The sequence below is a fragment of the Chiloscyllium punctatum genome, chromosome 19 (assembly GCF_047496795.1).
Source record: "Chiloscyllium punctatum isolate Juve2018m chromosome 19, sChiPun1.3, whole genome shotgun sequence".
In the NCBI taxonomy this organism is placed as follows: domain Eukaryota; kingdom Metazoa; phylum Chordata; class Chondrichthyes; order Orectolobiformes; family Hemiscylliidae; genus Chiloscyllium; species Chiloscyllium punctatum.
Genome location: NC_092757.1, coordinates 51,492,283 through 51,516,711, shown reverse-complemented (window position 1 = coordinate 51,516,711; position 24,429 = coordinate 51,492,283). Strand labels below are relative to the sequence as shown.

The following is a 24,429-nucleotide window of genomic DNA, read 5'->3' as shown; positions in this document are numbered from 1 at the left end:
ATTTCCATTCAGATGCCTTTTAAATGTTGTAATTGTACCAGCCTCCACCACTTGCTCTGGCAGCTCATTCCATAAACACACCACCCTCTGTGTTAAACAGTTGCCCCTCAGGTCCTTTGTAAATCTTTCTCTCACTGTAAACCTATGCCCTTGAGTTTTGGACTGCCCAACCCAAGGAAAAAGACCTTGCCTATCCATCCTATCCATGCCCCCCTGTTTTTACAAACCTCCTAAGGTCGCCCCTCAGCCTCCGACCTTCCAGGGAAAATAGCCCCAGCCTATTTAGCCTCTCCCTATAGCTCAAACCCTCCAGGCCCAGCAACAACCTTGTAAATCCTTTCTGCACCTTCTCAAGTTTAACAACATCTTTCGTATTTCAGTGAGACCAGAATTGAACGCAATATTTCAAAAGTGGCCTGCAATGTCCTGTACAGCCACACTATGACCTCCCAACTCCTATACTCAATGCTCTAACCAATAAAGGCAAGCATGCCAAATGCTTTCTTCATCACCCTGTCTACCTGCGACTCCACTTTTGAAGAAGCTATGCACTTGCACCATTAGATCTCTTTGTTTGACAACACTCTCCAGAGCCCTATCATTGAGAGATGAAATGTTGCTATTGACCATTTGCTCAGGCCTGGGAATGGGGCTTGAACCAGCCAGCTGAGCCAAGCTGCTGCAGTGCAGTCTTGTTTGACCCCTACAGTTCAGTGATGTTCCATCTTGATCTATTTCCTACCTCCCAGATGTCAGTTGCCAGAAAGTGAAGAGCAGTGGAGAGACACTGGTTTCATCCAGGAACTGATGAAGGAAAGACAAAACATCTTCTTTGAAATGGAAGCTTTCCTCCCAAAAAAAAACGGGTAAGTGCTTCAAGTGACCCCATCCAGTTAACCCTTTGAGTGCCAAAGCAGCTTTGCTTATCAATAGATTTGACTTGGCAGTGCCTATCCATGCACATGTTCAGATTCTAGACTTCCAATAGATTGGGAATCTCTTCTTTAAAACACATTGCCCACCAATCGATCCTATTTTTATTAAAAATTTGCACCAGGTCCTTTTGTGATGAAAATAATGAGGTTCTAGCTTGTCGCCAGTGTCATTCATCAATGGACATTAAGTTTAAAATGTAGTTTTTCTGTGTGTATTGTTCTTGGGCAATTTCCGAGTGGAGTTTTCATTGCTTGAATCCCTACAGAGTGGAAACAGGCCCTTCGGCCCAACAGGTCCACACTGGCCCTTAGAGTAAACAACCCAGACCCATTCCCCTACATTTACCCCTGACTAATGCACATAACCTACACATCCCTGAACAGTATGGGCAATTTAGCATGGCCAATTTACCTAACCTGCAATCTTTGGACTGTGGGAAGAGACTGGATCAAACCCACACAGACACGGGGAGAATATGCAAACTCCACACAGACAGTCGCTCGAGGCTGGAATTGAACCCGGGTCCCTGGTGCTGTGAGGCAGCGGCGCGAACTACTGAGCCACCGTACCGTCTTTTTATACTTGCATTTAATGGTTGAAGGCTCGATATTTTGTCAGTGTAAAAGGTTCTCCTGCACAAGACATAGGAACAGAATGGGTCGGAACTCTACTGCCCGCTCCCCGTTTCCTTTCATTCCTCATGTTACCGAAAATCTATCCCTTGCAGCCTTAAATAATGGTGGAGCATCGACAGCACTCCGGCTTAGAGACTTCCAAACATTCTCAATCCTCTGAGTGAAGTCATTTCTTCTCCTGTCTGTCCGAAAGGATTGGCCCCTCATCTTTGGACTGTGTTCCCAGTGTTTGCTGCTCAACAGAAACAATTTCTGTGTCTACCCCTATTGAGCCCATTCAGAATCCTTTTCAATGAGATCACCACTCATTCATCTCAACTCCAGAGAAAATACTGGTCCAACTTATTCAGACCATTGGACCAACCTAGTGAAGCTTTTGCTGAACTGCCAGGTAGCCAGTTGGGCACGTTGAGTTGAAGTTGTCCACTCGGTTGCTCAAGGGGCTGCATTTATCTGTGTATACCTCACGAACATTTCATCCACACATTGGTTTGAAAGCTGACAAGTGACCTGAATGCCAAGTGTTTTGTTGCCCTTAAAAGGGCCTTTTATTTCTGCTGTGACCTCAGGAAGGATAATGATTCTCTTCCTTCTGTTGCAGGCTGTACTTGAGTTTGGTTCTGGGAAATGTCAATGTGACCCTGCTCAGCAAACAGGCCAAGTAAGTATTGACTGGGCCCACTCCTGGATGGGTAAAGTTATCATTCTCCTCTCCTTAAGCCTTCCATGTGACCGTGTCCATTTTCTCTGTGCTGCAGGTTTGCCTACAAGGACGAGTATGAGAAATTCAAGCTCTGTCTTACCATCATCCTCCTCCTCATCTCCTTCAGCTGCAGATTCTTGTTAAACTCCAGGTGAGAATTGGTTGGTGAATGCAGAGTGACAGTAGAACTGGGAAAGTGGCCTCTCCTCCCCAGCCTCCCAGGCGATTAACAGAAATACTTCATTCAGCTCCAACAGGATCCCCTAACCTGAGGGCAGTGCCGTTGGAGAAGACAGGGTTGTATCTGATCTTCCAGGTACCATTACATGCTCACTAACCTTTTGACCTTTTTGACCAGACAATGGGAAGGCACTGGCCTAGTGGTATTACTGATGGTCTGTTAATCCAGAAACTCCGCTAACATTCTGGGGACCCAAGTCCAAATCCTGCCACGGTAGATAATGGAATTTAAATTCAGTAAAGAATCTGGAATCAATGACCATGAAACCATTGTTAACCACCAGAAACACCCATCTGGTTAACTCGTGTCCTTTAGGGAAGGACATCTGCCATCCCTTACCCGGTCTGGCCCACATGTGACTCAGGCCCATAGCAATCTGGTTGACACTTCACTGCCCTCTGGGCTAGCCAGTGATATCCCATGAGTGAATATAAAACAAAAGACTTGTGACAACTAGCTCCTGACAAAAAACACTAAATAATTCTTCATATTTTTACGATATTGAAGCACTTGCATTTACTTCTAGTAGACAGCAGCTTTTGTTGGTTTATAAGTTCCAGGTCATAGGTTCAAGTCCCATTATAACAACTGAGACATATAAGCTGAGTTCACCAGTCCAGTGCAGTACTGAGGAAGTGCTGTACTGTTGGAGGCAACACCTTTTGGATGAAGCATTAAACAGAGTCCTATCAGGTGGACGTTAGAGGACCCACTGAACTACTTTGAAGAGGAACTGAGAGTTTCACTAGTTCACCTGATCTATTTCTTTCATTTTTGTCCCTGAGCCAACATCACTGGTTATTCTTGCATTGCTGTGTGTGAGATCTTGCTGTGCACTAATTGGTTGCTGCATTTCCTTTGTTATCCAGTACATTATTTGTCTGTAAAGGGTGCATTATGATGTCTTCATGTTGTGGCAGAAATGCATTTTCTTTCCGAATGGTTTACCTGCTACTGAGATGAGAATTGATGATTGGAAATAATTTACAGGCTGGAATCAGTTTGAGTTACTCTGCTATAGCTAGCTGTGCCGAGTGGGTGATCCATCTTGGTCTGCTCCAGTCTCCAGCATCTCACGTACCAGTTTTTAGCGAATTGGATTCACTGTGTATGATATTAAGAAACAGTTGGAGACACTGAATACTGCAAAGGCTACGGGCCCTGCTAACATTCCAGCAATAGCACTGAAGCCTTGTGCTCCAGGATGTGCTGCTCCCCTAGCCAAACTCTTCCACTACACTTACAACAATGTGGTAGATTGCCCAGGTATGTCATGTACATAAAAAGCAGGACACCTCCAACCTGGCTAATTACTGCCCCATCAGACTACTCTCATCAGTGAAGTGATAAATGTTGTCATCAACATCTGCTGAGCAATAACCTGCTCAGTCACTCCCAGTTTAGGGTTCCGCCAGGGTCACTCAGCTCCTGACCTCATTACAGCCTTGGTTCAATCATGGACAAAAGAGCTGAATTCCAGAGGCAAGAGGAGAGTGACAGCCCTTAACATTTAAGGATGCATTTGACCAAGTACAGCATTAAGGAGCCCTGGCAAAACCTGGAATCAGTGGGAATCAGGGGTCAAGCCCCCCACTGGTTAGAGTCACACCTGGCACAAAGGAAGATGGTCGTGGTTATTGGAGGTCAGTAATCTCTGCTCCAGGACAGCTCTGCAGAGTTCCTCAGGGTAGTGCCCTGGGCCCAACCACCTTCAGTTGCTTCATCAATGGCCTTCCCTCCATCATAAGGTCGAAAGTGGAATGTTTGCTGATGATTGCGCAATGTTCAGCACCATTTGCGACTCCTCAGATACTGAAGCAGACCAGGTTCAAGTGCAACAAGATGTGGACAATATTCAGGTTTGACTGACAACTGGCAAGTAACATTGATGCCAAACAAATGCCAGGCATTGGACATCTCCAATAAGAAACAATCTAATCATTGACATTCAGTGGTATTACCATCACTGAATCCCCCACAATCAATATCCTTGGAGTTACCATTGACCAGGTACTGAACAGGACTTGCCATGTAAACACAGTGGTTACAAGAGTAGGTCAGAGGCTGGGAATAATGTGGCAAGTGGGTCAACCCACAGCAGGTGGGCTGCAGCTGTTCAAGAATGCAGCTCGCCCCCACTTTCACAAGGGCAATTAGGGATGGGCAATAAACACTGGTCCGACCAGTGATGAGTGAATAAAAGATAAAGAGCCCTGGCTGTGATTGCAGTCCTGAGGTCAATCCTAGGGGTGGTGAATGACTTTGTTTCATCTCTGTTCAATATCCTCCAGTACTCTTTTTTCCCCCCCCCCCCCCCCCACCAACAAAACTGGATGTGTAGTATATTAATTGTATGTCGTTGTGTGGGAGTCCCTTGTATTTTGAGTACCTTAGTGTAATAGCCATTATTTACAATCCCGTTATGACTGAGATTTTAAGAGGCATCAGAGTTGAATCAGGTCCTGCTGGCAAAGAGAGAATTTGGGAATTGGTGGCGTAAAAGGTATTCCAAAAATCTTCAAACTGCTTGTATGAACATCCAAACAAGGGTAGAGCCTTGGAACCTTTGAACGTCCTCTGCCTCTCAATGAGATTGTGGCTGATCTGATTTTAACCTCAAATCTACATGCCTGCATATCCCTGATAATCTTTCATCTTGGTAATCAAGACTCTATCTGACCTTTCCATGAGAAATATTTAAAGAATCCACTGATTTCTAGGAAGTGAATGCCCCAGACTGAGAGAATATATGTTTCCTAATTTCTGGTTTGAATGGACACCTTTTTTACATGATGACCTCTAGTTCTCCCATAAGTGGAAACGTCCCCTAAACATCCACCCAGTCAAGTCCCCTCAGGATTTTGTATGTTTGAGATGGTTGAGGTAATGATGGCTTGAAAATTGATGGGCAGGCTGTAGTGATGGGCATGGATAAGTCGCCTGGTCAAGATGGCTTGTGCCTCAGGGAAGGGAAGGGGAGAGGGGAAGGGGGGAGGGAGATGTACAGTGCCCTTTGTGGGTGGGAAGACATTATTGAGAACGCAGTGAGAAAAGGGTATGGGACTTTTGGAATGCCTGAAAAGATTGAGTCCAATAGCAAAGATGTTGTGCTGAACTTTTCTAAAGCTGTGCTGGGCCACAATTAGAATGTTGAGTCTCGTTCTGGTCACCACGCTGTAGGGAGGATGTATGAGGCTGCTCGAGAGGTTATAGTGGAGATTCACCAGCCTGATCCCAAGGTTGAAGGAATTTCACCACAATGTTCAGCTTTAGAAGCTGGGAACAGCTTTGTTCATCTTGGAACAAAGGAGAGCGAGGGGATCTCTCATAGAGGTGTATGAGATCATAACTAGTTCAGAAATCTAGATCAGAAAAGCAATTAATGCTACAAATCTCAGTAACTCCGAATTAATCATAGAATCCCTACTGTGTAGATAGAGGCTGTTCAGCCCATCAAGTCTCCACTGACCCTCTGAAGAACCACCCACACCCATACCTCTATCCTATCATTGTAACCCTGAATTTCTAATGGCTAACCCACCTAGCACTGGATGGGGATGTCATTTTAAAAGGAAAAACCTTTCTCTGCAGCACATTGTAACAATTGGGATTGGGATGCTCTCGAGGGAGGTGCAGGTGAAGACTATCACCAGTTTCAGAAGGTCCTTGCAGGAATAAAACATGCAGCAGTTACAAGGGTGGAGTGAGGGGAATGGGACTGACTGGATTGCTCTGGAGAAAGTCAGTCTGATAAAAGGACTCCTTTCTATATGTTATGACATGCATCATGACACCCATTATTTGAAAGGTACCCAAGCATTGAATCTTTGGGGATTTTTTATTTTGTCTTTCTGTTTCATTCATACTGAGACCAATTACAACACCAGTTCGATTGCTGAAACTGAGCTTTGCTAATTTATAGACCAAGGGTCAAAGCTGCTATCTTCCTGGCAGGGCTACTGTCTGAATAAACTTGCAGTGGTATTGAGATAGGCCTGTTATCTACTGTACAAAGTACTTGCTCACCATTTCTCTATCAGGGGTTTAGTACAGATTTAGATTCTATTCTCATATGCAGCACAGTCACTATGATAAAACAAAGAACTGATGCCAGAAATCTGATAAAAGCAGGGAATTGGTGGAAAACTCACCAGATCTGGTAGCATCTGTGGAGAGAAAGTACATCACTATGACTCACACTATGAGTGCCCGTTAACCTTAAGTTCTGATAAACCTGTTTGACACTCAGTTTATTGGTGATTCCAATGTTTTGAAGTAGGTTGTTAAACCTTCTTTTGCCTGTTTTTTGTTCTTGTGCAGGGTGGTAGATTCTGTGTTCAACTTCCTCTTGGTGTGGTACTACTGTACACTTACAATTCGAGAGAGCATCCTCATCAACAATGGATCCAGGTAAGAAGTGGAACGCTGGAAAACCCAGCAAAGTTATCTCATCCCTCTGACTCTTTGGGTGCCCGTGATATAGTGGTCGTATCGCTGGACTAGCAATTCAGTTAAATGCTCAGTGGGCATGGGTTCAAATCACACGACAGCAGCAGAATTAAAATTCCTTTAATCATTGGGATTGAAAGCTAGTCTTGTTAATGGTGACTATCAGTGTCATAAAAACCCCATCCGCTTCACTAATGCCTTTCTGGGCGGGAAATCTGTCATCCTTATGGCCTACGTATCTTTCCTGACCCACTGCAATGTGGTTGACTATTAACTGCACTCCAAGGACAGTTTGGAATAGGCAATGAGGGCTGGCCTTCCATGCGAGGCTGGCATCCTGTGAACTGAAAACAAAAAGCACCAAAGAAAATATTTGCTCTTGAAATAAATCTCTCTTTTTTAACTTCTGGACACTAATGCCTCCATTTCAACAAGACTTCTCACCAGTTTGTCAATATTGCTGTGTACCTCCTGAGTTTTCCCTTTGTGTTTTTTCTAAGTGCTTTTTTACTTATGTATAATATGAAGTTCTTATAACTGTGTTGAAATCAAAATCTATCACAGTGTCTCTGCAAACTTACTGTTTCCTTGGAGTTTAGAATTCTCTGCCATTTGACAAGCACTCTTGTTGCTGCCTGATCATACAGTCAGACAACACAGAGACAGACCCTTCGGTCTAACCATTCCATGGCAACCATAATCCCAAACTAAACTAGTCCCACCTGCCTGCTCCTGGCCAATATCCCTCCAAACCTTTGCCATTCATGCACTTATCATGTATTTTAAATGTTGTAATTGTGCCCACATCCAATACTTCCTCAGGAGATGAGCCACCCTCTGTAAACAAAAAAAAATTGCCTTTGATGTTTTTTTTTTAACCCTCTCTCCTTTCACCATAGAAATGTGCCCCCTAAATCTTGCAATTCCTCATCTTGGGGAAAAGACAACTGCCATCAACTGTATCTGTATCCTTCACGATTTTATAAACCTCTCTCAACCTCCTACACTCCAGTGGAAAAAAAAGTCCCAGCCTGGTGAATCGCTTCAATTTTAAACTATCTCTTATCCTATGAGTCTTTTTCCTTGCATTCTCAGTTTTAAAATGAAGCAGAGGTAACCACAGATTTGATTCAGATGGGTACATTCCCATATGTTATTGGGATGCATCAATCCTGTTGTTACAGTACTATAAACAATCTACACACGCAATCTAGAAGCATCATTGTCTGCCCCTAATTTCTTTCATGAAAGTAAAAGTGAAAAGGCTGAAATGAGCTTGGACTGTACAAAGAGGTTTTGTATACTATAGTCCTCCTGCAGTTTCTCTGAATCTATTACTTCAGTTTTGGTGCTATGAGAGTGTTCTTCCTTTACCCATGTTGCTAGTTTCCTTGTGAGCATTAGACTGTGGAAAGAACACAGCAGTCTTTAACACACAAAATAAAAAAAAAAGAAGACTGCGGATGCTGGAAATCAGAATCAAAAACAAAAGAGAAATTGTTGGAAAGTCTCAGCAGATCTGGTATCTGCAACCTTCAACTGGCCTGCAAATGCTCATACTTCCCAGCAGAGGTCGCTAGATAGCCTTTCCACTGTCCACCTGTAGGACTCCAAACCCATTGGAGAGCCATTGATAATCCTAATATATTTTAGTCATTTCCTTTGTATCCTCTTCTTTCTCACACACTCCCAGCCTCTTGCAAGGCTAATGCTTAAACCCAAAGTGTCTCAAGCCTTCTGTTGTTCTGATTTAGTTAGCACGGTTGTGAATTGAAACCTGTTTAGAATAAGCTTTATTAACACATGTACTCACATCTTCGGTAGCAAGGTACAGCAACGTCAGAACAAATTCTTCGGGGGGGGGGAAGAAATTAGAAAAATAAATAAATAGAAAGTCTAGCAATCAATTAGAAAAACAAAGAAATAAGAGTTCAGAATCGCTTTTAAGTATTGTGTGAGATAGTTTCTCAATCTGCTATAAAATATAATTGTCATGTTCTGATTGAGATTTTTACTTCGGTTTTCACAGGATTAAAGGCTGGTGGGTAATGCATCATTATGTTTCAGCTTTCCTGTCTGGAGTTATGCTGACCTGGTAAGTACAGTCTAATGAAACCGTTGCAGTGTACAATGTAGAGAAGTTGAGAAGCAGGTTTCTGAATAACCCGCTGTGGTTTAATGCTTTACCTCCCCTTGTGTCTGTGGTGCTTGTTACTTAGTTTGGATGCTTTCTTCCAAAACTATTGAATTTGATCCTCTCTCAAATTTTCACTCAGTCATAATAACGTAGGGAATAATGGCACTGAAGAATGAGAAATCTCCCTAACCAGACATTCTCCATCTGAGTTTCTTTTGGGGGGGGGGGGGGTGGAGAAGATACAGGTGAAAACAATGTAGTTGCCCAAGCTACTTTCTCCCAATTCTGAAAATGTTCTTTAAATTAGAAAGTCATGTGAGTTTCTCCACTGTTAAAGCCAACTGCAGTGAGGAAATCCTTCCTTTCTCTTCACACTCCCAGTAGCATGTAAAAGGCCCCTGCTTTGGCCTGTATCCATCATGTGACTTCTCCCTGGAAACGGTTGCTGTCCTGTCATCAGAGGGAGTGGCTTGTGAGGGATGCCACATTGTGTCAAATATGGCCGCCCAGGAGACTTGCCTACTGTTACCACCTATTGGAATGGTTTTCAGACTGATCACCTGACTGGCTGTGGCCAAGAAGCCCCTGAAGGGGGAAGTGAACCTAATGTTTTCTGGCCTGGAGGTAAAGGGACACTACCACTGCACCACTGTGTCTTCAGGAAAGGTGTGGGAGTATAGAATTAAGGATGGAGCTTTCAACTGATTAGAGGGAGCCAATGTGGGTTTGTTAAGACAGGGAAATGTTTGCTGAAAGAAAAACAGAAGTTGCAGGAAAAGCTCAAACAGCATCTGTGAAGAGAAATCAGAGTTAGTTTGGGGTCCGGTGACCATTCCTCAGAACGGGAAATGTTTTGTTGATGTAGGCTGCCAAAAGACAGTAGCTGGAGCTGAAGCAAATGGGAATGAAGACAAATGATTGGCTTATTGAGGAAACTGCTGCATAGTGGAATTCAGAGCATGGGGGTACCATGGGTGCTCTGAATGGGAGCAGCAGGTCTGAGGTTAGCAGTTCAGCAACATTTCCCCCATGTGACCAATGTGGAGCTTCAGACCCTGCATTCTGAGTGATACAGCCTTCCACTGTATCATCCAAACAGTGAACACCTAGTGCAAACTCTTTAGACAGGAGAGTGTCTGTACTATTTCAAATTTAACTTCAGTACTTTTACAAAGGCAAGTGAGGCCATGAAATACAGATAATATTGTATAACCTGGGCTTTATTTCTAAGGAACATTACACATAAATGTTACCCCTTTCTTAATGTCTCCCCCCACACATTCTCTTTTTCCCCCCCCCCCTCACTGTCTCTCTTCCCCTCCCTCCCACATTGTCTCCTGCCCTTTCTCACACTGTCTCCTCCCTCTCTGTCTCCCCCTCACTCTCTTTCTTTCTCCCACCCCCCCACTGTGTCTCTCACTGTCTCCCCCCCCCCATTGTGAGTGTGTGAGATTCTCTTCCTCTCTTTCACTCTCTCGTGCACTCTATCTGTCTTGCTCTCTGTTTCACTCGTGCTGTCCATTGCTCTCTCGTGCTCAGTCTCTCTTTTTTTCATTCTCACTTGCTCTCTCACTTGTGCTCTCAATCTCTCGCTTGTTCTGTTGCTCTTACTTGCATGCACTCTCGTTCTCTTCCCTGCGGATGTCCCCTCAGTCTCCAAGAATAAGACAGCAGAGCCCTGAAGGGACAGAGGGAGGGAATTTGGGAGATGGCAGTGTCTACACTGTGGAGTCTGCATGGTTGCTGCTGTGTATTGATAACCCGGTGTGACAATTACTGAGGTTAATGACTGTTTAACCCCCACACAGCCGACCAGCCTTCCTTCATCAGGTACAGGATTCCTGTGGAAATCCTCACACACCCATCGATGCCCCCATTACTGATTCACCTTTGTCTTTTTCAGGCCCGATTCAAAAATGTATCAGATATTTCGAAACCAATTTCTTTCGTTTTCTATGTATCAGAGTAAGTACATTCAGTGTTCAACTTCCTCTTTTTCTTCCTTTTCTTATATAAAAATTTTTTTTAACTAATTATTCAGTGCCTTCTGCTCTATTCCTACCTCCCTGAAGATTCCCTTTCGCCCAGTGGTATAAGATATACACTTCTTGTCAGCTCTGGGGTGAGTGTTGAGAGAGCGTAACTATAGGTCAGGTACAGAGTAATCCTACACAGAGTGCGGTGATGTTTCTGTTCTGTTTGTTAGTGTGACATTTCTCTATTCAATCTCTCCAATCTCCACCTTGTGTTTTCGATTGGCTGCGGTCTTGTGTTGCCGTGTTTTTGGGAAATGGAGCGCAAGGGTCTCGAACACAAACTGGACATAGCCATATATCTGCAAAGGGGGCCAGGTCAGAGCAAATTTAAACCCCCCCCCCCCTCCCCCCGCATGGCACTGGTGCAGCCCGAATAATTCTCCAACTATTGGCATGAGGGGTCTGTGGTGTAAGAGTGGTGACCAACATAGCAGCAGCTGGACTCTTCCCGCGCAGTACTTGAGTCCATATTGTCCGAGACACCACCCTTTCAGATGTTTGGGAGATTAAAGATTCCCATAGAATCGTTTGACTGAGTTCTTCTAGAGTCGTGGGTCACATTCTTCTCTCTGTCACGATCACCAGAAGCGAGCAGTTAGTTGGATAGGACAGGAGGAGCTGATTGGGCTTTCTGCGTGGCAGCGTGATTTGCCTGTACTGGTCATGTGATGGGACGAGAATGAGGTTCATTAGCCATCCACGATAAGTCACTGAATCAGCAGAAGATTGGGAGTGATCTCCCTTCCCCATATCTTCTGGTGAACTTGCATCCAGAGTGACCGACTCTTCTGAAACACAGACCCCTTGCAGAAGGTTTACCTTCTGAAGACAATCGATCTCTTCTGGACCTGCCATCAGCCTCTGCCATTGTGTTCCATTCAGAACAATACTGACTCCAAACTGCTCTCCCTACAATCTTACAAAAGTGTCAACCTTTTAAAATGGGAGAAAGTGAGGACTGCAGATGCTGGAGATCAGAGTCGAGAGTGTGGTGCTGGAAAAGCACAGCAGGTCAGGCAGCATCCGAGGAGCAGGAGAATCGATGTTTTGGGTATAAGCCCTTCATAGGGAATTCCTGATGAAGAGCTTATGCCTGGAACGTCGACTCTCCTGCTCCTCGGATGCTGCCTGACCAGCTGTGCTTTTCCAGCAACACGCTTTTTTAGTCCTTTTTAAAGTATCACCAACAGAGGCTAATCTTGGTGAAACAGACGTGAGACCTTGACAAAATAAACCCTATGAAGAACAATGTGCTATAACGGCTTTGAGTTGTCAACTAAGTAAACTGTTCACTTCTCAGAACAGAATTTTGACTGAGCTGATGGTTTATTTGGTCTGGGTTTACAGTGAAGTAGATTGGGACTGGGTCAAATCCTGACTGGGGGATGTGTGTGAGACTGTTAATATTGAGTGGTCATGGAGGCCATGATGGCATATGAGAGGGACTTGGGTGAGAGCTATTGAACATACTTTTGGATAAGTTCCCAAATCCAGGTTCACGTTCCTCTGAGAGCTCCTAAATCTCACATCACAGTGAAGCTGTCTCACTCTGTGATGATTTGGAGATGCCGGTGTTGGACTGGAGTGTACAAAGTTTAAAAATCACACAACACCAGGTTATAGTCCAACAGGTTTAATTTGGAGCAACGCTCCTTCATCAGGTGATAGACTACCACCTGATGAAGGAGCGTCGCTCCGAAAGCTAGTGCGCTTCCAATTAAATCTGTTGGACTATAACGTGGTGTTGTGATTTTTCACTCTGTGATCATTGCAATGTGTTAGGACACATTATAATGGAGCTGGTCAGATGAGGCCTACAAGGTGTGGACTTGGAACCTGGACCATGAAAATCATTGCTGCTGGGAATGAGGTCATGAATCCCGGAATCCGGTCTGCCCCTCCCTCCATTTGCATATGCTGCAGCATTAATCCAGTCGAAGTGCCCAATTTAGTATTTCATGGTTCAGCAATACAACAAGGGCCAGCAGCAAACCTGTCCAGTTCCTGCTAGGAGAGGGGTATACAGGGGTTGCTTTCTGGCTGTGTATATCTGGGCTGTCAGCTCACTCACTCTGTTTGTATTGTGTAGGCTTTGTGCAGTTCCTACAGTATTATTATCAGAGTGGCTGCCTGTACAGACTCCGAGCCCTGGGAGAGAGACATAACATGGACCTGACGGTAGGTGAGTGCACTCACTTACTCTGTGATGATTGGATTAGCAATGGGAGGGGGCTGATATGGAATGTGAATAGTCTGTTGGTCATTTCCTGCGTGCACTCTGATTACTAGCTTCTCTTCCAATTAGGTATTAAGTTAAATTAATTTGATAAAGAGTTCATCTTTAGTGGCTGATGTGGGTTAACCAGTGTAAACTATAGTTACAGTCTGTCAATGGCTGCTAGAACTGTTGAAGCATTGTAAATGATCCAGTTGATTTCCTCATTCTCTTCCCACTTAGACCCTTCAGAATAAATTGATCCTGAACAGCCTGTGATGTTAAATTACTCAGTGATGATTTAACCATCTTGATTAACATAACCATGATGCTGTTAAAGGTTAGGTCTGGGTCCCACCACACTCTGGATCTGTTGAGCTGTGGTATGACTACACAAGCCCCCTCCTTTTGAGTTCATTTTCTGCTGCTGTCCCTGTAGCGCCTGCATCATTTCAGTGACCCTCCCCACCCTAGAGCTCCATAATGTAATGACGTTTGTTCCCAATTTACTCCCAGAGCTTATGACTTCAGGACCTGGTGGACCCTACACACTGGTCATGTAGAAACCAACCTGTGTGACTTACTGCTCTCTCCTCCTGCCTGAGCTCCCAATCCCCTCCTATTCGCTCTGAGCTCTGATCCTACTGACCCACACTGCTGGCACCGTTCCCTCGGTGATTCAGTCCCATGGAGCCTAACCGCAGACTTGAGTTGCTAACTTTCCCTGGAACACTATGGGCTGCCCTTTTGATAATTACCTGGTGAGCAAGTGCTCAGGGCTGACCATGACTCATGGTCTAGACTGATCCAGCAGGGCAGCCCCAGGATAGAGCCTGACCAGCTCCCTGGGTGACCTCCCTGTCATCCTAGGGCTGTCTGAACTTGACATGTGGGAGGCCCAGGTGACTGACTGACCATGTCTAGTGAGGGACTGGAATCAGACTGGCCCCTTGACCGACTGACCTTTGACCCCACTGAGGACTGATTTTCCCCCCTCTCGACCACCCACGTCCATTTGGCTGAAGCACACGGAGGGGCTTTGCTGCGTAAGCTGTTGCCAACTGCTGTTGGTGTGACGTTGAGGTAGGAGTGATGCAGGAGAGTGTGTTTAGGCTGTGTTTTTACTTTGAATTAACCACATTGCGTGGCCAAATCAAACAGTGAACAGTTGACCTGGAGGAGGTCTCTGGGAAGAACGCAGAGATTCCCACTTGCCTGGACTAACCTAGCGCTGTGGGTTTGTATTTACAGAAGGTTTCCAATCTTGGATGTGGAGAGGTCTGACGTTTCTTCTTCCGTTCCTGTTCTTTGGCCATGTAAGTCCTTTTTGAAGTATTTTGCTTTTTGTATCCCATTGTTGGAGTTGAGACTGAAGCCAAGATCCCCACAACTCTCTCTCTCCTGGCTACCATTGTACCTGCATGAGCTCAGCAGAGGGTCATGTTGACTGCAGTGATATCGGCCTCGGTACTGCCAGCTTTGGTCAGGAAACATCAACCACCCGACCACCAGTCCATCCCACTCTACTATGCAGTAAGATCATGGCTGACCTTTTGCTCCATTTTACTGCCCATCTTCCTCCCGAAGATCTGACTCCATTATAGATCAAACCTTTACCAGAATTCCGAAGATTAACAAACTTCTGAGAGAAGCATTTCCTCCTCAGTGTCTTAAATGGGAGAGACCTCCCTTTGGAATGGTTCTGGACTCCCCACGTGGAGGGACATGCACTCGGCACCTGCTCTGTCAGTACCCACCGCTCTCAGGATCTTCCGATTTCAGTAAGCCTCACCTAGTACCCAGTTCCCGGAGCATGGGCTGAGGCAAAATTGGAGGCTTTAATGATTTCACTGTCACAGGCCAGTCTAATACCCAGGGCCCCTGGCCTTGCAGACAGAGAACCGACATTTTGCAGGGGCTGCTGGGCTGGGTGGTAATGTCTCCAATAAAGTCAACAGCTTTGAGATGCCGGAGGAAAGAAAGAAGGAAATTAGAGATGACAAAAGCTGTACTCAGGCCCACGAGACGACGCTTGGCACCAGATCTCGATTTCCTCTCGGACAGTGTCCACAGATCGGGAATGTGTTGCCTATCTTTCACAGTCTGACTGTGGGTGATGCCACACTCAACTTTCACAAGTTGGCACATTTAACGTGATGTTGTTCTTTCCCCCTTTGCAGTTCTGGCAGCTTTATAATGCAATCACCTTGTTCAGACTAACCAACCACCCAGACTGTAAAGAATGGCAGGTGAGCATGGGGTTTGAACTTTAAATGGTTAGTCTGCTGGGAAAGGTACCTTGTGTGTGAGACCCATACCCAGTAAACATATTAAAGGTACTTGGGTTAAGCTATGGGATAGAAATCTCTAACGGTGTAGGAAATGTGAATGCTGATTATAAAGGAGAGAACGGGCGGCACGGTGGCACAGTGGTTAGCACTGCTGCCTCACAGCGACAGAGACCTGGGTTCAATTCTCGACTCAGGCGACTGACTGTGTGGAGTTTGCACATTCTCCCTGTGTCTGCGTGGGTTTCCTCCGGGTGCTCCGGTTTCCTCCCACAGTCCAAAGATGTGCAGGTTAGGTGAGTTGGTCATGCTAAATTGCCCATAGTGTTAGGTAAAGGGGTAAATGCTGGGGAATGGGTGGGTTGCAGGTCGGTGTGGACTTGTTGGGCCGAAGGGCCTGTTTCCACACTATAAGTAATCTAATCTAAACTGTGCATTCCCAATATAATGGACCAGGGGTTGATTAAATACATTTAACTGTGTCCCTGTATACTGTTCATTAAGACTGTTCGTTGGATGGTCTTGTAAACGCTAATCCCTCTCAGCTGAACTCTTGTCCTGTGAGATATTCAGATGTTGAGTGTTTTTGTAAACATATTGGTGACCTAACCCACTGCTGTTCGTTGACCAAGCTTTAACCTTCTGTTTTTTTAAAATTTATTTATTCATGGGATGAAGATGTCACTGGCTAGGCCAACATTTATTGCCCATCCCTAATTGCTCAGAGGGGTTAAGAGTCAACCGCTTTGCTGTGGGCCTGGAGTCATACAGAGGCCAGACCAGCTAAGGATGGCAAATTTCCTTCCCTTAAGGGCATTAGTGAATCAGAAGGGTTTTTCCAACAATCGATGCATGGTTCAGATTTTTAATTCGATTCAGATTCCACCATATGCAATGGCAGGATTTGAACCCAGGTCCCCAGAATGTTAGCTGGGTCTCTGGATTAATGGTCCAGCGATATGACCACAAGGCCATCGCCTCACCACTGGTGCGTGCAGCCTTTTATCACCCCGTGTGACTGTTTCTGAGCCAGTGTGTGACTTAAATATGGAGCCTCAGCCTGACTTGCTGTGTGTGACCTTCTCTCTTTGTTGTAGGTTTCCATGTGTGGCCTCGCATTTCTCGTCCTGTTCCTTGGAAATTTCCTGACGACCGTTCGCGTCATCTACCAAAAACAGAAGCAGAGGGAGAAAAATGTCAATAAACAATTGTGAAACACGAGAAAGAGAGCAGAAGACTTGATTTGATTCTAATTTTTGCATTGAGGAATTGCAGAAAGTGCACATTGTGTTGCTACTGGGCACTGGGGCCCACATAGGAGCTGTATGCATGGGGAGTATGTCAAGGCAAGATCTGTTTCTACTCAAAATACCCGCCAACAAAATTGTACAGACCTGCTCGATACAGCACCCCAGAAGCACTCTAATGTTCCTGTCCCCCCAGCTACTGCTCATCAACTGAGGTAAAATGATCCAGAGATAGGAAGTGACTGGGGGAAGCCACTGTATGGAGATTGAAACAATAAATATCGACGCAGCTTCTCTCAGTAATGGGACTATTGTGAGAATTAGAAACAAAGTGTTGGGAGAGCTCAGGAACTCACAGTGGAGAGGGACGGGCCATTAACATTTTGGGTTGGTGGCTGATTCAGACCGAAGGATCTTGACCTGAGACAATCCCATGGTTTCCCAATCCCAGATCCGGCATCACGGTTGGCTTGCTGATCACCGAGCACTGGTCATAGGAGAGTGATGTTGGCATTGGGCTGGTGTTCCCCAGGCAACACCAAGGGTTCCATTGATGGAAGCTGTCAGCAAGAGGTGGGAAATTCTTTTCTTGGTATCTGTTGGGAGCAAGGGCCTGGATAGCGGTAGATTGGCTGTGGAACAGTCACTCAGGAACATAGTGGGCCAGAGGTACCAGCAGTTCAGTCTCCTGACAAGAGATGGGAAGGAATGGTAATGAATGCCTGACAGACAGGCCTCCATGTAGTAACAGGCCTACACACTAACCCTGATTGCTCAGCTACATCAGTGAGGAGTCAGTCACTCTCTTCCTCCTTTTTCAGGGGCAGTTGAGAAAGGCACATCAGTGAAGATATCTCCTGAGCAGAGTCATTTCCAAATAGGCGAGGGAGGGCAGGCTGTTTGTACATCATGCCCCTGCCTCTCAACACCCAGGCAGTAGCTCTGACCTTCCATGACCTGTGCCGACTGGAAAAAGCCGAACTAGGATATTGTAGGGCTGTAGTTGTGTCAGGTTGTTAGATGTGGTGAGACTGGGCATACTGACAGCCCTTTTATAACTCAATCCTCTGGCAAGCGACATGGAGGAAACTCCTGCCCAGTGCAACCTGGTGCTCTACGCCTACCATCTTCTATGGGCCTCATTAGAGTGCCAACTTGCATTGCCTATGGGACTGGCAGTGGAGGTGGGAGCAAATTCATCCTGTGCCAGCCCCCTCGGTGGAGGGAGACTCCCACAGAGCCTGCATTGTCCAGAGGACCTCTGCACAGTGCAGTGGTGCAGGTGCATTTACCTCAACTGGCCAGCTGGAGGTGGAGTGAGGGGGAGCAACAGAGAGGCTGGGGTGGGGTGCAGCAGGAGGGGCAACAGATGGAGTGTAATGCTGTGGAGTGAGGACAGCAGTGCTTCTCTGGATGAGGATCTGAACCTAGGGTCCCCAGACATGGCCCTCAGTCAGGTTCCTGGGCTGGGAGACCCCCAGCACATTGCAGAGCCTGGGCAAGCTGTGCAGGAGTTAACGAGGGAAGGTCAAGTGGCAGACACTGTCTTTTCAATGTTCTGGCCTCACAGCCTACAGGGAGGTCCCTGGCCACACTGCTGGAGGAGGGTCCTGTGTGCTCTCTGATGTAGCTGGCACTGAGATACTGACAGCTCCCAACTGATCAAGCAATGACCTGGATGGTCATTAGGCTGATGGTGATCTAGAGGCAGCAGAGAGGGGACTCTCACAGGAGCCCCCAAGGCACCAGATCATTGTGGCACCACAGTGAACCTCCTGACCAACTGGTGCCATCTCCACCGGCTCTGGGGAGCTGGCAATTTGTGGGTGACTGACTGATGGGTGGAGGACCTTCTGTCTAGGGCAGTACCTTCTTTTTGAGCAGGACAGAGCATATCTACTGAAACTGCTCCTGGGCGCACAGTGCAATGTCAGAGCCCTCTGTCCTTGTAACCTGATCCAGCTCTATAGGCCGAGACTTGTTTCCACAGATTCAAGAATGACTTGAATATATCGCAATAAACAGTTCAGCCCAACAGTTACGTGTGTGTGTGTGTTATCGATGTGGGTCTGCACCCACCCTGACCTCATCATTGAGAATGGATGAGCTGAATACAATCAAATGATTAGTTTCCCCTTTGAATGCGTCAATTGGTTATTTTAGTGTCGCCTTCTGATAGAGTTTCAGAAGCAGAGAAAATAATAGGAGCAGGCCATTCAGCCCTTCAAGGAGAAAGTGAGGACTGCAGATGCTGGAGATCAGAGTTCAAGAGTATGGTGCTGGAAAAGCACAGCAGGCCAGGCAGCATCCGAGGAGCAGAAGTGTTGACGTTTAAAGCACAAGCTCTTCATCAGGAATTTTTAACTCACTCAACCCTTCAAGCCTGCTTTCCCATTCAATCCCATCATGGCTTGATCATCCAACTCAATACCCACTTTCTCCCCATCCCCTTTACCTAACTCTTTAAAAAAAACATTCAATAATTTGATTACACAAACCATCACAGCTGTTGAATTCTGACTTCAAGCTTTTAACCATCTTCATTTTGCAGAAGTGATACCTGTGTTTCTCTTTCCAATGATCACAGACTGATTTTACTTGAATCTTACATTTCATTACTTTCTTGTATTTTCAATAACAATCAGTTTTCTATTCATTAACTTGCAGCAATATTTGTTCAAAAAACTAACCTTTGGTCTTGTTTAAAGTTTGAGCTGTGCTACAGGTTAATGCCAAAGGCACAGTCCACTGTCCAGCCAGTCCTGTTGTGGGAGTGACACTGCAGTACTCCTGCTGTTGTGCTGGAGTTTTACTCTCATATGTTCATTCTTAAGCCTCTCGAATTGGAGTAGTGACTGCTGTGCACTGATAGCTGTACGTAAATTGCAGTTTCACTGAGGAGTGGTGTTTACATTCCTGAATATGGGAAGAGTATTGTGCAAACTGTCCAAATTAAATAAAATTTTGAAGTTGTTAACTGGGTGTGTTTTGGGGGGGGGGGGGGGGTAATAAAAATTCCAATTTTTCACTAGCTGTGCAAAAACATGTTTCCAGATGTTATCCTGGTCTCCGAATTGTCTTTTAAATACGAAGCAGCCTTTTACTATGCTATTGCCTAAAGGCAAGCTAAAATAATATTTAGCTACACATCAGTAGCTCACACTTAATATATTGAAATGAGAAAATCTTGCATTGGTGCAGCTTAATTTTCATTCTGTGGCAGACTACTTTAGCAATGCCTTTTATCTCTCAACAAAGTTTTGCAAGATTTTATTTTTGAAGCAAGCTTACCCACTATTAATACAAGATTGTACTGGACTGGGATATTTTTGCAGAAAAGGTAGTTGAAGCGTAAAGACAGACATTTAAACAATGGTTCAGGATACACAATAATATATCCCACTGAGAAAGGAGGATTCTAGGAAGGGGATAAATTGATCAATTTAACAAAAAGATAATATGGTGCAAATATTAATGGTAAATCAGAGGATTGGGAAAGTTTTATAAACCCATAAAAGATGAAGAGAAAGAAATAGGAGAAAGTGAAGTATGAGAACAATTGACCAAGTAACATAAGAGACAGTAAGAGCTTATTTACATATCAAAAAAGGAAGAGAGGGGCAAAAGTGAACAGAAATCCCATAGAGAATGAGGTTGGGGAAAGTGATAATGGGGAATTGGGAAATGGCAGAAGAGTTGATACTTTGCATCAATATTCACAGTAGAGGACCGTAGTAGCATTCCAAAAATAGTAAATGATTCAGAGGGTCAAAGAGGGAGGGAGGGAGGAAACAATAACTATCTCTAGAGGAAACTCATGGGTCTAAAAGGTGCCCTGAACTTGATGGATTTTGAAGGCAGTAGCTACAGAGATGTGAACATACTGATGGTAAACTTCAAACAATTCTTTGATCATGGAAAAGATGTAGAGGACTGGAAAATTGCCAACATATAACCTGTATTCAATAAGGGAGAGGGAAAATAAAACAGGTAAATACAGTCCAGTTAGCTTAATGTCTGTTATTGGGAAAACATTAGTATATAATAAAGGATGTAAAAGCAGAGCATTAGAAAGACATGATATGAGTAAGTAGAGTTAGATGGCATCAGCAAGGGGAAATCGTGCCTGACAAAAACATTCCTGAATTTTTTGTGGTGGTATCAAGCAGGCTAGATAAAGGGAAGCAGTGGATATATTTCAGAAGGTGTTGACAGGGTATCAGCTGAGACATTAACTGTCTCAACCTGTCTACCCCCCTCCCCCACTCCAACCTCTCACCCTCGCAATACGCAGCCCTCCACTCCAATCCCAACCTCACCATCAAATCAGTGGATAAAGGGGGTGCAGTGATAGTTTGGCGCACTGACCTCTACACCGCTGGAGCCAGATGCCAACTCAAGGACACCTCCTCCTACCCACCCCCCCCCCCCCCCCCCCAATCGACCATGTCCCCACCCTCCCATCACCAAACCATCATGTCCTAGACCATACACAACCTCATCACCTCAGGGGTTCTCCCACCCACAGCTTCCAACCTCATAGTTCGGGAACCCCGCACCACCCGATTCTACCTCCTACCCAAGATCCACAAGCCTGACCACCCCAGCCAAACCATTGTCTCAGCCTGTTCCTGCCCCATCGAACTCATCTCCACGTACCCCAATACTGTCCTATCCCCCCAGTCCAGGAACTCCCCACATATGTTCAGAACACCACCCAAGCCTGCCACCTCCTCCAAGACCTCAGTTTCCCCGGCCCCCAAAGCCTCATCTTCACCATGGACATCCAATCCCTCCATCCGCTATGATCAGGGCTTCCAAGCCCTTCATTTCTCCCTCTCCCGACATCCCCAACAGTACCCTTCCACCGACACACTCATTTGGCTGAACTGGTCCTCACCCTTAACAATTTCTCCTTCCAATCCTCCCACTTCCTCCAGATGAAAGGGGTAGCCATGGGCACCCGCATGGGCCCAGCTATACCTGACTCTTTGTTGGTTATGTGAAACAGTCCATCTTCCATAGTTACACTGACACCATTCCCCACCTTTTCCTCTGCTACAGTGATGACTGCATCAGTGTCACCTCCTGCTCCCAGAAGGACACTGAATAGTTCATCAACTTCACCAACACATTCCACCCCAACCTTAAGTTCACCTGGACCATCTCTGACACCTCTCCCTTTCCTGGACCTCTCCACCTCCATCAACGGTGACCGACTCAACACTGATATTTTCTACAAACCCACCTACTCCCACAGCTACCTGGACTACACCTCTTCCCCACCCTGCCTCCTGTAAAAATGCTATCCCTTATTACCAATTCCTCTGCCTCTGCCGCATCTGTTCCCAGGAGGACCAGATGGCCACCACAGAACACACCAGATGGCCTCCTTCTTTAGAGACTGCAAAATCCCCTCCCACGTGGTTGATGATGCCCTCCAGTGCATCTCATCCACACCCCAGCCCTCCAACCGCAACAAGCACAGAAACCCCTGGTCCTCATCTTCCACCCCACTAATCTCTGTACACATCGTATCATCCTCCACCATTTCCACCACCCTACAGATCCCACCACTAGAAATATATTTCCATCCTCACCTCTGCTTTCCATAAAGACCATTCCCTCTGCAGCTACCTGGTCAGGTCCACGCACCTTCCTCCCCCCAGTCCTCCCTCCCCCCCGTCAACACACCCTCCCCTACCGGCACCTTCTCCTGCCACCAAAGAAATTTCAAAACCTGTGCCCACACCTCCCCCTCAACTCCATCCAAGGCCCCAAAGGAGCCTTCCACATCCAAAGGTTCACCTGCATTTCCACCAATGTCATTTACTGTTTCTGTTGTTCCCGATGCAGTCTCCTCTACATTGGGGAGACTTGATGCCTACTTGCAGAGCGCTTCAGAGAACATCTCCAGGACACCCACACCAACCGACCCCAGCACCCTGTGGCTGAACGCCAATTCCCCCTCTGCAGAGGACATGCAGGTCTTGGCCCTCCTCATTGCCACTCCCTTACCACAGACGTCTGGAGGAAGAGCCCATTTTCTGCCTCAGGACCTTCTAACCCCAGGGCATTAATGTGGATTTCACCAGTTTCCTCATTTCCCCTCTCCCCACCTTACCCCAGTTCCAACCTTCCAGCTCAGCACTGCCCTCATGACCTGCCCCACCTGTCCATGTTCACCTCAGCCAGTGTAGAAATGGCATCACTCTGCCTTGAAAACCAGCTATCCAGCCAACTGAGCTAACCAATCGTACATTAGGCCACTTAAGAGCCCATTGTGTTGGAGGTAAAATATTAGCATGAAGAGAGGATGGGAGGGGCTTTTTCAGGATGACAACCCAGGGTGGATAGGGTGGATCAGGAATCAGTATGAGGCCAAATTATTTAATGTGTATTAATGATAAGGAAAGTGAATGCAGTATTGCCAAGTTTATGGATAATACAGAAGTTGGTAGGAAGGCAAATAATGAGAATTATACAAAGGTTACAAACAGATATAGATAAAGCAAGCAGACAATTTTTGGAAGATAGGATATAATGAGAAGAAATAACATGGGAAAATGTGAGGTTATGCACTTTGGTAGCAAGAAAAGCTGAATATTATTTAACTTGGGAAGGACTACAGAAAACTGTAGCACATGGGGATTTGGCAGCCCTGGTGCTTGAATCCCAAATAGCTAAATTTCCAAGTTCAATTGATAATAAGGGTAGCAAATAGATGACTGGACTTCAATGCAAGGAGAATGGAGTGCACAAATAGGAAGTCTTGCTAAAACTGTACAAGTCACTGGTCAGACTCCCACTGGAATATTGTGAACAGTTTTTTCTCCCCTTTCTTTAAATAAGATACATTGGTATTGGAGGCAGTCCACGGAAGATTAACTAGGTTGACTCCGGGGATGGACGGACAGATGTGTTTTCTGATGAGGAGAGGTGGAGTTGGTTAGATGTGTATGCCTTGGGGGTTTATTGAAACATACAGTCCTGGACCATTCAACAAGGGGACATGAAGGGCACAATCTCTAAAGTAAGGGGTAGCCCATTTAAGAAGAAAAATTGCTTATCTCTGTCTGAGTGTAGTGAAGTTTTGGAATTCTTTACTACAGAAGGCAAGAGACTAGAATGTTAAGTTTACTTCAGTCGGAGAGATTGTTAATCAGTAAAGGACTGAAGGGTTAAGAGAAGGTAGGAAGACCATCAGATCAGCCATTATTTCATTGGATGCCAGAACAGACTTGATGGGCTGAACGGCCTATTTCTGCTCCTACATAGTTCTGGGCAGGATACATTCTGAAAGTCAGCTTACTCATAACATGCAACATCGGGTTTTTAAAAGATTATAAACACTGACTTGCTCCATTGCAGTTCCAAATGCCCTCTGGCATTTCCTCATTGACAGCCCTGGGTTGTGTGGTATAGTCCACATTACAAATACATACTGTCTTAACAAGACACCCACAGATGCACAATGGCAAAAGGAGCCAGTGAGACACATGACAGCATCTGATTCCCCAATGAACAATAATAAAGTCTGGA

At 45.6% G+C, this 24,429-nt stretch overlaps 1 protein-coding gene across 2 annotated transcripts in view; it reads left to right on the top strand.

Annotated features, from left to right (window-relative positions):
• Window positions 1–16,865, top strand: part of tmem120aa (transmembrane protein 120Aa) — a 32,622-nt gene extending 15,757 nt beyond the window's left edge. The window contains exons 3-12 of one of the 2 annotated variants that reach the window (XR_011963286.1): window positions 750–866; window positions 2,173–2,232; window positions 2,330–2,425; window positions 6,836–6,925; window positions 8,994–9,059; window positions 11,005–11,066; window positions 13,227–13,315; window positions 14,604–14,668; window positions 15,533–15,601; window positions 16,738–16,865. Coding sequence is in view for 1 of the 2 variants with exons in the window: in XM_072589379.1 (XP_072445480.1) it covers window positions 750–866; window positions 2,173–2,232; window positions 2,330–2,425; window positions 6,836–6,925; window positions 8,994–9,059; window positions 11,005–11,066; window positions 13,227–13,319; window positions 14,604–14,668; window positions 15,533–15,601; window positions 16,738–16,854 (835 nt within the window). In the remaining variant the exon portion in view is untranslated. Of the gene's footprint in view, window positions 1–749; window positions 867–2,172; window positions 2,233–2,329; window positions 2,426–6,835; window positions 6,926–8,993; window positions 9,060–11,004; window positions 11,067–13,226; window positions 13,320–14,603; window positions 14,669–15,532; window positions 15,602–16,737 lie in introns of both variants that reach the window. The other variant, XM_072589379.1, reaches the window with a different exon arrangement.
• Window positions 16,866–24,429: the final 7,564 nt, after the last annotated feature.